This window comes from Triturus cristatus, chromosome 1_2 (assembly GCF_964204655.1).
Source record: "Triturus cristatus chromosome 1_2, aTriCri1.1, whole genome shotgun sequence".
NCBI classification, from domain to species: Eukaryota; Metazoa; Chordata; class Amphibia; order Caudata; family Salamandridae; genus Triturus; species Triturus cristatus.
The window spans coordinates 901,044,749-901,059,800 of NC_140580.1; the positions used below are offsets into that span (position 1 = coordinate 901,044,749).

The 15,052-nt window shown below is 42.4% G+C and overlaps 1 protein-coding gene across 1 annotated transcript in view; it reads right to left on the reverse strand.

Annotated features, from left to right (window-relative positions):
• Window positions 1-6,594: 6,594 nt before the first annotated feature.
• The window catches only part of LOC146868269 (taste receptor type 1 member 1-like), a 70,329-nt gene continuing 61,871 nt past the window's right edge, over window positions 6,595-15,052 (reverse strand). Inside the window, exon 8 of the mRNA XM_085624102.1 lies at window positions 6,595-6,739. Coding sequence (XP_085480228.1) covers window positions 6,595-6,739 — 145 coding nt within the window. The remainder of the gene's footprint in view (window positions 6,740-15,052) is intronic.

A 15,052-nucleotide genomic window follows, 5' to 3' on the forward strand; every position in this document is an offset into this window, starting at 1 on the left:
TTAAATGAATATGCAGCGTATTGAAATGAATATAGCAAACTTTAAAATTACTATGATGCACATGAGTAAGAGATATGTAGTAATGAATATAAGCCACAATGAATATGAGACAAGTTCAAATGAATATGAATAGTGCTGAAATGAATGTGTTAAAATGAATGTGATCTATGATAAAGTCAATGTGACATGCATTGAAATTAATATGGGATGCACTGAAAGGAGTATGACACAGAGTGAGGATCATATGGCATATGGTGAAATTAATACAATGTGCATTTTAATTATAGGAAACACTTTGACATCAACATGACAAATGCTAAAATTAATATGAACTATGTTTAAATGAAAATTACACTTTAAAATGAGTGAAATCCATGATGACAAAAGTGTGACGTGTTTATAAGATTATGATGTGTTGAAATGAATGTAAGCCATCTTGACATGAATATGACATACACTAAAATTAATATGACCTATGCTGATATGAATATGCCATTTATTAAGTTAAAATGGCATGCATGTAAAATAATATACCCATATTTAAATTAATTTGAATTATGATAAAATGGATATGACCTACCCTGAAGTGAATATGCCATCTGCTGAAAGCAATACACATGCAATGAAATGAATAAGTCACATGCCTGAATATGCCAAGTGTTAAAGTGTATATGACATGCATTGAAATATATATGACATGTTGAATAGAATACAGTTCAACTGAATATAACCGAGGTCAAAATTAATAATATGTGTTAAAATGAATGTAACCAGTGGTTAATTTGTAAAACAATAAGTGGTGGGGCTCTTGTCAGGAGGCAGCTTGCACTAGCCCATTTCTCCTGTTAGCGCCACCTAAAACAGAACCAACTAGCAACCATGAAAATGGGGAGAGGATGTGGCGCAATGGCCAGACCTGAAGACTTCGGAGCTGGGGAACCAGGTTCAAATCCTGGCATCAGCTCAACATCCTGTGAGTCTTGGCAAATCACTTAATCTGCCCGTAAATGAATGTGTCTTTAACTACTGCTCATGAAATGCGCCGGTGTTGATGATTAAGTGCCAGTGCTAAGCACCAGAAACCACCGGCTCAAATTAAGCACTCACAAGGTTACTGTTGTAATACATGACTTTGCAGCTTTCCTCAAATAAGTGTCCTGGTTAGAAGATTGATGAGAAGTGTGAAAGTCTCCAAACATCCAGTCGATAGATATTCTTCTGTTTGGGATGTGTCGAAAGTGCTGTCTTATTTGGAGAACTTAGGTGACAACTGTGGGTTGGATTTGATAATTTTAAGTTGGAAGTTGACAATTTTGTTATGTTTGCTGTCTTTTAGAAGGGTATCTGATGTGAAAGCATTAGATGTCTGTGCTGGAATTTTTAACCCAGAGGGTGTATGTTTCTACTTGTGCAGAAGAACGAAAACTAATTCTGAAATCATTTTCTATTCTTATTTTGATGAACATTAATTTTTATGTGTTGTGCATTGTTTGAAAGAGTATGAAAAGAGGACTTCAAGAATTCGCTCTTCAAATGAAAAGCAACTTCTAATATCTTATAGGAAACCGTACAAGGCTGTGTCTAGCCCAACTCTAGCTAGATGGGTGAAAGAAGTGATGAAGAATGCTGGTGTTGATGTGAGCAGGTTTGGTGCTCATTCAGTGAGAGGTGCTTCTGCTTCGAAAGCTTTTATGCTGGGTGGTGCTTTGGCTGATATTTTGAGATGTGCTGACTGGTCTAATGACTCAGTTTTTAGAAAAGTTTTATTTTAAACTTGTGATTAATGCAGCTTCTAGTTTGTTAGAGAAGCTTTAAACTTGCAATAATCTTAGCCTCCGGTCTTGCATTAAAATGTAGAGTTTCATCAGCCTTGATGGACAGAAAATCTGGATTTTATTAAAGACACGGAGGCTAATATTATCCCACCCTTTATCCCTACCCTTGTTTGTTCTTTCACAGGACGTGGTCAACAATGAGTGAAGAAGTTGGTCTCTGGTTAAAGGTAGTTAACTTTCGCCTGGTTTTATCAAGATGTCGTTTAAGGACTTATGTTTATGTTTAGTTGCAGTTCACAAAAAAGAAGGAAGATGGCTGGTGATTCTGGCAATTTGTTGATTCTTAGAACTTTGGTCAATGTTCTTGTTCTTGTTCTTTAAAGGTGCTGCTGTGGGTGGCGCAATAAAAGAAGATTGCAATAATATTAGCCTCCGTGTTTTTAATAAAATCCAGATTTTCTGTCCATCAAGGCTGATGAAATTCTACATTGTAAACGGCTTTGTACTGCATGACACATGGACACAGTGATTTGGTATGTGAAGCTGTGCATTCCTTAGAGATGAAGCACACAGCCTGTGTTCTGCCATACCAAAGTCTGTGTTGGGGTTTGGACCCACTCACAGGCTATTTTGATGTTTCTGCCTCCAATACAACTTTTCATAGTTTGTGCCAGCACCAGGCTGTGTTCTGGTTTGTGCCTTCTCACTAGTTATTTGGTTGTGGTTAGCATTTACTCACTGATTGCGTTGTGGCTTGGCTTTGAACAAGGCTGTGTAAGGGGTTTGGGGGGCACACACGCAGGCTGTGGTCACAACTATTTAGTCTGTGAGTTGGTCCCACTCACAGGCTGTTTTTTTGTACTCTCACTTAGGCTTTATGTGGTGCGAGCCTGTAAGCAGATGTTCTGTGAACACACGTAGGGAGTGTATGGTTTGTGTGTACACACGGGCCATATTGTGTGTCCACGGCCTCTTCTTGAGGAAGTGGCTGTTGTGTTTTATGTTAACCCTTTCGCTGCGGCGGGAATTCCGCCGCAGCGCTGGGGGGTGCCGGGGGGCAGCGCGGTGGCGCTGTGCTCATGACGGAGCCGCTCCGTCATGAGCCACGGTTGAGCTGTGCTCATGACGGAATGGTTCCGTCATGACGGAGCCCATTTGCGTTGTCCCCCCGCACAGGCGGGGAAACAGCGCCGCGTAGGCGGAGCGGCCGCCAACGGCCGTGACATGACGGAACCGTTCCGTCATGAGCACACGGCCACCGTGGCTCATGACGGAGCGGCTCCGTCATGAGCGGGGAAGGGGTTAAAGGTGAATTGTGCTCTGTGCCCAAATTAACAACTCTCTGATTTATTACTTAAAAATAGAACATTGTGTACCTACTCTGGAACCTCTTTGCTGCAAGTGACATTAAGTTTTATTTCCGTGATGCTTCTTAGGAACAGCAAACATGTATTGCACGCTGCATCTCTGGATTCACTAATAATATATGTGTCACTTATGTGTCTTTTATAATTCAGTCTAGTTCTTCATCATCACGTTTTAACCACTTCCAAATATGAATTCAGACTACCAGATATACAAAAGTAACACTTTAATTAAGTACTTCTCAATGCAGTGCTATAATGTACCTATTAGTTTCAAAATGTACACGTTAAAGGACAGTAGATGTTGTAGCACCCAGAATAATGTTCTGCATGCCCAAATACTTACACTGTCCCAAAGGCGAGACCTATTGGCTATGCCAATACAAAGAGTGCCAGTGGCTTAAGTGGGCCGGCTTATTTCCCCATGTTGTTAATTGTTTCTATACCTGTTCTAACATCTATGTACACCTGCCTGGTCAGAAACCCCCCTGCTGTTCTTTTCAAATTAAATGCATTTTTCTAATGTAACATTTTTATTTCCAACCTTTGATTCTCCTGCTTAGGCAGAAGCATTTACTCTCTTTTTCTTTTCGTGACTGTGTGAATGTGGGCCCACTGTAATACTAATGGTGAAAATTTAGGTTGTAGCACTGTGAGAACAGCACGGCCTTAAATGATGCCAGTTAGAGATTGCTATCGAGTTAAAAGGCCATTAAGTGAAGAAACCTAACTAAAAGAATAGTCCTACAGACTGCTATTCATGTCTGTCTTAAACATACAGCTAAAAAATATTCCCATTAACAACTACAAAAGCTTGCAGCTTGGCCATTGCCGAGACCTATTGGCTTTGCCAATGCTTGTTATAATTTTTCGCATTCCAAATTTCATAAAATTGTTTTGAACATTTTCTATTTACTTTTATACCTAACAGTCGGAATGTTCCTATAATAACTCCCTTGTGCCACTTTCAGTTAGGCAAACCATCTGTTTATGCTGCAGACTTTTTGTGAAGTGGGCGCCGGTTGTCCTTTCTTTACTTCTATTTAACTGGCCTGTTGTAACAAAACAAGGGGCATATTTACAAGCTGGCGATAAAAAATTATTGCCGCTTTTGCGGCCGTTTTCGGCCGAAAAGCGGCGATAATTTTATCACCTAATTAGCAAGGCCACGCTAACGCGTGAAACCTTGCTTTAGCGTGGGGATTCCTAACGCCCAACTTTGCATCTCTAATGAGATGCAAAGTGGGCGTTCCTGACCTAACATGACAGGAGAAATGTCGCTAAGCGACATTTCTCCTATCATCACGCCCCACGCTATGAAGCATAGCGGCAGGAAAAGTAGCGATAACCCCTGTTATCGCTACTTTCCTTACGCCTGCTTCAGGACTGACTTAGCCATGATATCCTTTGGAAGGTGGATATCATGGCTAAGTTTGTGAGTTCCTATCAGCAAGCTAACGCCACATTGCGTGAGATTATCGCTGGGTTTCCAGCGATAATCTCACGTTAGGCAGTTAGCGTGAGGATTTTTATCGCTGAGGAGATAAGCGTTGCTAATCGCACGCTATCTCAGCGATAAAATTCCACGTTACCTGGCGATAATTATCCTCACGCTAAGAGCGCTGAGCGATAATTATCGCCGGGTGTTGCTGATATGCCCCCTAGTTCTTTCCACCCATTATTTTTCGTTTCTTTGGATTAGTGACCTTTTACTCACCGCAAAACCTATTGTTTGGGCTGTTTTACTCTCCCTTTCAAAACTGGTTGGACATTACTGCGTTTTTGCAAGTGTTTAGATTTAACATTCAAGCAATATCACCACTATCATGTGTTTCCAATGGTTTTTCTGACATGAGGCCTGTGTCCTTATTTGGTGGCTTATCACGGCCTGAAACTGTACTGAACATCAGCTATTTACTGAGCGTCCTACGGCCTTTGAACTGGAGCACTTTCGCTCATACTCCTTTCTACTTCTACTACCTGCAACATACTATTCCTCCTGGGGGACAAAGGGGCAGATTTACAAGCCCCTTGCGCCACTTTTGCGTCACTTTTAACATGGGAGAGTGACGCAAAAGTGGCGCAAGGGGCTTGTAAATCTGCCCCCAAATGTTTAATTTTGTACCGTTGTAAGTATATTCAAGGATTTCAAATGCTTTTACGACTATGATACTATTAAAACGGTCCAGACACAAAATAACTTTTTTGATTTTTATGTGTCCTTCTTGTTTCTACAGCAATAAATCGAGAATATATAAATAATGCAATAACAGGGTACTATATGAACAAATAACTATTTTTATACTAACTTTATTTGTCATTCAATCTACCATTTGTTCTCAGGTATTCAACCACCATTACTTGGTGATGGCAGTTATGTATATTTGCTTGCCACATGTCTTCCTCATGTGCACGGCCTTCTTGTCTTGCTTTTCATCTTGAGCCATGTTCACTTACGGCTTCAGCTTTCTTTTATCACTTTGGAACAATGCATTTTAACACATTGGAGCAGGTCGCTGCTCATCTATAAACCACCCTCTCGGTTCTCACCTTTGTTTCTCGTACTGATTTGATGGGTTGAACAAAATGATAATGTATTTTTACTTTATAAACAAATAGATAAAATGTGGTTTATATATTTTTTCTATTTTTTTGTATTGAAGCCTTGATTAAGTCCAACATGATAAAACACATTTTGGTTGTCCTGATCGTTTTATGTAATCAGCTGTTCTTCCACAACCACTACACAAGTGTGACCACTAGTGATGAAGAAAAATACATTGATTCATGATTACTTTTGTAACTGATTCTATGTGCTCCAAACTTTTTTACACTCTTAGTTAAGCAGCGTCGCCCCAGAGCTATCCAGTAAAGTAGTGTTCTGCTTGCAGGACCACTAAGCTACAGTGCTCTGCTTGTAGGACCCTAACCACTTAAGAATGCCCTCAAACGCCCTAGTCTTTTGTTCTGAAACTGGACCAACTCAGGAGCATGCTCAGTATTTCCTGAAGCTGTGCCAGAAATGTTTGTGTCCCTTGCCTCATATTTCGCTGGTGCCTTGAGAAAGACACCTGTGGAGAGGCTTCCTCGCCCTCTTGGCTGACTTCCAGCTCTACCTTTCTTGCCTCAACAGTAAGAAATGAGCCTAAGACTAGGGCGGTCAAAAGCAGATTTGTGAGAATAGATGTAGTCACTCAGGATGGGGTGGCATCTGAGGCAGGGGTAATAGCAACTTTGACAGATATGGCACTTGTGGTTGAATGTTTCTCTGCTTATAGCAGTTGTGCCACTGATGCTGTGCCCAGCAGTAGTATGGCATGCAATGGTGAATGCCAGAAGAAGATGTTATAGCACAGGTGGTTGATGTGGTGATTACAAGTGTTGAAGCAGAGGGGGTGGATGTGGTGACCACATGTGTTGCAGCAGCAATGGTGGTCATGGTGGCTACAGGAGTGTCAGCAGATGTGGTGCTTCCTGCCATGTTTGCGGCCCATCTGGATGGACATGTAGGTAGGTGACTTTGAGCGGCTTGTGGCTAGCTCCTCCTTTTCATCGTCCTCCTGCATTATGTCATATATTGCAAGAGATTTATATTTAGTGCTAAGCAGAGGATGTATTGGTACAATTTGAATTCTATTCTTATTCTTTAACACCTGTGACCTTGGTGTTTTTGAACAACCTGTTGTCTGCATAATCACAGAGTTGTTGACATGGGAACTCCTGATTATACAGGCTGATTTCTCAAGGGGTCAAGTATGCAGCAGCTGAGGGAATATTGATGCTTCCTCCTTCTCTGGATATCTCGACGGATAATTTCATCGCGTGTCATTACTGCTTCCCTGGATTTTTGGGTTATGGGACTTCTAAGATTATTGGAACCCTTTTGATTGTGCTCGTATTATGGAGTCAAAATACCAAATACATTAAAATACAAACTCGTAGACTTTGATGCTTGATATATATTCTTTTAAAAGACGATTGTCACTCAAATAGTGGATCATCGACTTTGGGAATCTTTCATACATGTGGGATTGTGTCACATTGCATTTCATCTTTGAGTGACATAAAGAACCAAATTGTGCCTTGAAGTTCTTGTGTGGAACGAAACGCGTTGGCTGAGTTTAATCTCTTTATACTAAAAGAAAATAAAAGGACACACTAAGGATACCTGTTCGGATCTGGACTCTTTTTATCTGGTGCACCTTCCTCTTTGTTCTCTCCTCCTTCTCTGGATATCATACCTCCTGTTGTCCCTAGTTGTTATCAGGTCTTCCTGCTTGTAGAGTCCATTCGACGTTGGTACACTTTGGTGCACTATGCAGGCTGCAGTGCCGTGATTTGAAATTGGTTTACCACTAGGTAAACACACTAAGGGCCCGATTTACCAATTTATCATACAGCGCAGTGCAACAGCCGCAAATGATGTGCTGCATGAGAAGGAGAGAGCAGGAGAGCACCAAATTTCCTAAAATATGGCTCTCTCCTCCCCTTTTCGTAGTGCCGGTGCTATAATCAGCTGCTGTGCGCCACGGAGACACCTTTGCGCCATAGTGCAAGGGTGTCTTCATGAGTCAAGCATAGGTTTTGTACTGAAAGGATAACCTTCCAGTACAAAATACTATGCTTAGAATCATTGTAAACATAACCCCACATTTTCTATGTGTGCTGTACAGTGCAGCACACATGCGAAGTTGAAAAACACATTTCTCCCTCATAGCGCCTGCTTGAATGGTGCGCTATTTTCTGACACTAAACCCTGCCTACTCATTTAGTAAATTGTGTTTAGCTTCAGAAACTTGGGTAGTTGCATGGGAATGCCCATGCATCACCCATGGTACACCCCCTTGGCGTTAAGTAATGCAAAGCAGCACTAAGCGCTGCTTTGTGTTACTTTCACGTTATTTCCAACGCTAAACAAGTTTAGCTCTGGAAAGAAAATTGAACCAAAAAATTTGTGCCCATTTGGATCACTTTTACAAGACAAACAAGGCATAAATTCGTAGTAAATCTGCCCCTAGGTGAGTTCTTTGGGAACAGCAGCAAGAACACAGTTGATATTCGATTTGATGATAATAGATGGTACTGTTTGGTTGATGATCATGACAATGGATTCCAGGGTCCAGGATAGGGGTAACAGTGGGTGTCTACCGATCCACACATATGCACTTTGCGGTTGATGTACCACTGCTGATCCAACTGCTTGTCTCACATGCCAGAATGTGGATCAACATCATACAACATGAGTATTACCTACACACACACCATTTAGGCACAATATTAGAGGACTTCATCTAGTATGGGCCAACATTTCAATGTTAAAGGCAATTATCTTAACAGTGCACCTGCATAATAAAGATAGTGAATGCTGTTGGGTACTTACCAAGGTAGGTGCCCCTTTGTGCTTCCACGCCTCCTGCAAGTTCTTCCAGGCTGCTGGAATTGATGATACTTAAACTCCTTCTTCTCAAGTACATGTTCCAACTTCTGGGCTGGTGCACCACTCGTCGCAAAGGATTTGCTGCTGTACTTTGCATTAAATTACAGACCAGGTTGTTCTGGCGTTCTGCTTTTCTGGGGACTACAGAGCCGAGCATTAACTTTGTCTGTGACTGTTGGCCACATTTTGACCCCCATCACCCTACTCGTCTTTGTCACATGATGTCCCACGAGGAGAGATTCCTCCCTCACTTCTTCCATCACAAGTTTAAAAAAAGAGCCAGCCCCCATCCCATGGTGGATGGTGCAGTAGTTAAAAATAAATACAAATCAGCCGTGGAAGGGATGCAGTCGGCTCCTGGTGCCACTGCACCTGCACCTGTTGCACTTCGGATTGCTGCGCCCCAGCGCTGGTTCGGTACTATTTTGAAATGAGATGTGGGATTCTGAGTATTTCGACCAAAGTAGCAGATGAGGCGGTTTTTTTAAAGGAGCTGGGGCCATCTTAGTATGCTACAGAACACAAAGCCCATTCATTCAGAAGTGCCTGGAGACACTAGCATCCTTCTTAAGGCACGTTTGTAGAGCTACGCGATTTATTTCTCAGCTTGGAAGCTGGTGAAAGAGCTAAGTGAACTAATGATTCCACTGTAGAGTAAAAACGTGATCAAAACGTGTAAAGCGCTATAATACCTTCGGGTCTAGCTAGCGCTATACAAATCTCAAAATAATAATAATAATAACAGGCTACAAATACAGTCTTTCATCCTTCAGAGGTCGAAAAAAAAATTGAGTAGCACGGAGTTGGGTAGTAATATACATATCAGTGCCTAGATACCAAACAAACAGTAGACAGCGCTATGTGCAGTTAATTGTGTTATTTTTGTCTGTCACAGCCGTACATAAGTTTGCTCAACAATAATTTTTCCGGACTAACTAAACATAATTCTACATTAAAAGTTATACCTGTGGTGTACACATTCCTTGCACTGGCTGCGTTTTCAAAAACTTAAAGCGGCGCAAAATATTTCACGAGTCTCAGGCCACACATAGTGAACTCACCCCCGCAGCTGGTGAAACAAGAGGCACCGAGTGATGAAAAACAGAGGTGAAATGAGCAACACAACAAAAGGCGCGCCCTCTGAAGTGTGGTGGTAGATTTAACACCTTATCTGTGACGTGGCCAAGGTGCGAATGGCGGCGGTACAAACTACAGTAAGGTCCCTGCGAGAGGACTGCAGAAACATGCGGCACATGAGGAGCGCGAATGATAAAAGAGAAGTGGGAAGGTGAGAAGCCAAACAAGGAAGGGGCAGAAAGGATCGGTTTGCAGATCAAAAGATAGCAACACAAGGGGAGCCTTGGAGAGATGAAAGGCGCTAATGGTCTGTCCTGCAGATGGTCGCGGGGATCTAGACATGGTGTCCTTCCGAGACAATTCTTTTCTCAACAAGCATACAACAAAAAACAAGACAAGCCCGGCAGAGCGTGGCACGCGCGCGCTTGGGGGCGAGGAGCGGACCCTTTGAAGTGCTCCCAAAAGGCGGATTGCATGGCGGCACGATGCGCGTGATTGAGGCCCTTGGATGGATAGTCTGGTGAGCCTGACCGGCTTTGGAAGCATGGACCACATTGACTTGAAGCATGTAAGATCTAGAGCATGAAAACAGACATTGAGAAGAAGTTTGAAAAGGTAGGAACATGGAGATTATGAGCATCTGGACTGAGGTGTCCAGGCACATGGACATGTGGTGCCCGATTTCCAAAACAAATCACAATACGACATCCCTAGTTTACTCCTGTGTTTGGAATAGATGAACATATTTTGGACATTCTAGGTGCATGCTCAGGCAGCTATGACAGTATGCCAGGAGTAGCACTTGAATAGTTTTTGGAATTCGCACTTCTCCTCATTCCTTTTAGTTCAACCCACAAGGCTAACTCATTTTCCCTCAATCATCTAATCTCATTCCGAATTCCTCATTCTTCATCCCCTAGTACATGGACCCTCATTCCTCATACCTCACTACACACCTTTTTATAAGCCAACTATCAACACCAGCACTTTCCCTCATCACTACAAAAGGAAGAACTATTGAGGACGCATGAGGTTTGAGGAGTTAAATGAGGCATTCGGAGTATGGATAAAAATATCCATATATAGCAGTATAATTTTCAGGACATCGTCATTTGCCTAAATCACTCCTGACTCTTGAAGAGAGGGGAAAGAGTTGAGAGAAATCTACAATAGCCACTTGAACTAAGAACATTTAAGACAGTGGCAGGAACCTAGGTAGGGTACCAATCATGCATAACAAGATACATCATTGGGGAAGACAACACAGGCCTCAACATTTTGTAGATTAGGAAATGGAGATTAGGAAGGCTTTTCGCAGTGGGGATCAGAGGTCTTGGTGCTTCTGGGTTACATTAACAAAACGTTCTCATGCATACAGTTAACATTTCTCAAACAAAAAGAGGTAGTATCAGTTAAAAGGGTATCATAGACAGTATTTGATGCCTGGTAGCAGTGGTTGCTAGGCTCCCAACTTTTCCATCTCGTTAGCACCCCCGTTGAATTCCCCTGTTTTTGTCGTTTTTTTGCCTTCCTTGGGTCCTCCAGAAATATGGGCATGTTAGGTACGACTTTGGCTGTTTTGCCTTTGCCCTCTGTGTTGCTGAAGTTACCATCTGTGGCAGCAGAGACATTCTTCAAACTCTTCTTCCGGCCAGCCGGGTTTACTGATAATGTTCAAAGATGGGCCCTCCTCAACGCTTTAAAACTCTTTCAGATCTCCACGTCAATCCTGGTAGCCCATGAGCTAGTCACAGCATATCATGTTACTAACTTTGGTGGACACACTTCTCTTGCTGATTAGTTTTTGAGTAATTATTGCAAAATTATTTGGATAGCAAGTTGTAGGACTTGGCCCTTTCTGCAGGGTCATCCCCAAACTTTTTGCCTTTCATTCCAAAATGTATTTTTGTTGGCGTTAGGACTCTGTGCATTTAACCACTGCTACCCAGTACTAAAGTGCTTGTACTCTCTCCTCTAAACTTGGTAACATCGGCTTATACCCAATTCGCTAATGTAATTGACATATAAGTCCCTAGTGAAGTGGCACTACATGTGCACAAGGCCTGTAAATTACATGCTATTGGTGAGTGGGCCTGCAGCACTCTTTGTGCCACCCACTTAAGAAGAACTTTAAACATTCCTCAAGCCTGCCAATGCAGAGCCGGAATGCACAATTGTAAACTGCCATTTCGACCTGGTAGGATAAACCTTTTGCCTGGCCCAAATCTTCCTTTTTAATACACGTAAGTCACCCTTTATGTAGGCCCTGGACAGCCTCAATGGCAGGCTGCAGAATATTTAAAAAGTTGGACATGTACGTTTGAGTTTTAAATATCCGGGTTGTGAAAAAATCTTAAAGGCCTACCTCTCCCTAAGGATAACATTGGAATTACCTTATTATATTTTATAAATGTAATTTCCAAATGACAAAATTTAACCACTTTATATTTACCATCTCTAGAATCACAATTTAAAATCCTAACTTATGGTGAAGTCGGATTTTAAATTGCAACTCTGAAAATGCCACTTTTAGAAAGCTAAAATACACAAATGATGGACGGAATGCAGAACAAATCAAAACATTCACCCCCAGTCAACACATCTGGGTCAAATCCATTGTTTTTTTGCTCACCACGTGGGTTCCTTGCTCACTTTGCCACTGGATTAAAGCTAGCCTGGCTGATGAGGGGTGTTACCCCGAAACCGGTCCCAACGCTTTTGACGCTTTTTGAGTCAGAGGCCATTTATTACAGCCTGACTCGACCTCGCGTTCACTTAATTCTTAAGGACCGCAGAGACCACGTTGAATATTGCAACAGATCGGTAAGTTTGTTCTGTCTCTCGTTTTATATAGCCCGACTTTCTTTTATTTCCACCTGGCACGCTGAGGCGGCTTGTCATTTGCGTTTTGCAGTTCACCTTTAACTTTCCTTCCTCTCTGTCAACCCTGTCTGGCCTACGGGCACCCTTGAATCATTATTGAGTGATTTTCTTTACTTCTTGCTTTTTTGTCCTTTTGCTTACAGCTGCATATGTTGGGACACGTTATTTTAAGCAGTCCCCGGTTCCTTACAATAATTGTGACTGTTTGTTTTCGCACGTGCATTTTTGGGTTTGTCTTTTTGTTATATTTCATGCTATTTCTCTTTGGAGTTTTATTGCTACTTCTGACATTTCATTAATTATTGATGAGGCTATGTTAGCCATACGTTTTGAATCATTGCCCCTGACAAACATCCCCCTCTATTACAGTTTTTACAGCTCTCACGAACATTCTCAACAATTTTCACCTTTACATATTTGTGATGCGCATGGAGCCATGTTTAATCTAAAGCTCTATAAAGGCTGCCATACCTTTTAGTAAGCATGTCTGTACTACTATATATGTGATCATATAGGATATTATTGGTATATCTTTCTGGCTTTATGATCTTTCTATATCTGTTTGTGTCTCTCTCCTCCAACCTGTCTTTTTATTTTGCTTATATGGTATTTATGATGATGAATTTACACTAGTTGTTTAAATACTGTATACCATTGTGTATGTCCATTTTCCATACCCTTACCCTTACGTCTGTGTCCTGTTTCTCCTACATCTACCTTATCTTCCCCTGCCCTCTTTCCGTCCCCTTTGTCTCTGCCCGCTTCACAACCCTCTTTTTATCCTTGCTCCTATGGCCTCTATTCACTTTACTCACGTCCCTTTTGCATCCACTATTTTTACTTTCACTGTATTTAATTACTACTTTTGCACTGATGATATATGTATTGCTCATATACCTAATGGGTCCTTCTAAGCCTTGAAAAAGACCTCAGCCAATCGGCCACCGGGCGAAACACGTGTCGGCTGTCTTTCTGTTCTTTTTCTCAATGTTACAAGGTGTAACAAAGAAAAACTAAACTAAGAATCTGAACAACAAGGATTTTACCCTTCTCAATTATTTCAGAATTAAGGGGTACAAACCTCCACCCTCTACCATAAATTACCTTTTTCAATGGCTTTTGGGTGTAGCCATTTGTGAGGCATGTACCAGCATCATATTGGGTCATTACAAGGACAGCGTGAATCCCAGATTTACCAACACCCTGGCCTTCCTACATTAACTTCTATGCCTGCAAATCCCTCAACAACATCGGACCCAACTACCTCAATGAGAGATTATCCACGTACCCAAGAGGGACCTCCGCTCCGCCAACCTCGCCCTGGCAGAGGTCCCCGCATCCACAGAAAGAGAACCGGCAGGAGAGCTTTCTCCTACATCGCAGGGAAAGCCTGGAACAACCTCCCTGTGAACATCAGATGCTCCCCCACCCTGCACACGTTCAGGAAGGACCTCAAAACCTGGCTCTTCAGCTGACCCGGAGCCGCCGCCTCACCTCCCCCAGCGCCTTGAGACCCTCACGGGTGAATAGTGCGCTATACAAACCCCTAATTGATTGATTGAACTTCTCTGAGGTGTTTGTGCAATACTGTTTCATGACAACACCACCACGAGCCTAACTTAGGCTTGTCCCACAGGGCAGATATCTATCCTTGATCCCTGTTTTTCTTGCACATTTAACTTATTTTTAACTCTTTTCGGTCCTGAAGAAATGCCAAGGATCCGGATCGGACCACAAGGGCGTGATACATGTCGACTATATGACCTTTATCACTATTCACTTTCTTAGAACCAAACTAATCCTCCTCATTGGTGGAAGGTCTAAAGTTAGTTGTTTTGCTTTTAACCATACCGGACGGACCCAAGAATAAATTACCTTTAGGGGTATCGTCGCAGTATTTTTAACTCACCATTGCACTTACTCCACACACCCGCACACACCACTACGGCATTCTCCCTTTAAAAGATCTCCGCTAAAGAGCCCCCTCGTGGGGCCAGTGGGGGACTGCAGCGCCAACCCCACGAGGAGCAAAAACGTCCTATGACGAAGCATGTCACCTTAACCTGTGTGTGAGGACAATTCTTCAAATTTGAGGAATTTCCCCACTTTCTATGATATCTAACCTGGGACCTATCTATCTAAGTTATCTTCACCTCTCTTCTGAAAAATCTACCCGCAGCCTAGCAGACCGGTGTACCTACATGGGAACAGTTACCCTTCAGTGTGTTTGATATGTGTTCTTGGGAGCATGGGTACTGGACCTCCTTTTTCTGTTCCCTGTCCCTCTCCTTGTGAATTATATATTACGTGGGAACACCCACCATAACACCCATAGCACGCCCCCCCATCGCAGTGTGAGGCAACCCAGTGACTTGAGTTGTGTTGCCACGCACCATATCTACCAGGCTATGAAAAGCCGTGCTGGGTGGCTTTACGTGGCCTCTTAGATATGGGTAAGCTTAGTGCGCTGCTGGAACATCATTAAAAGTGACGTTACGGTGGGGCACTGGGCTGGT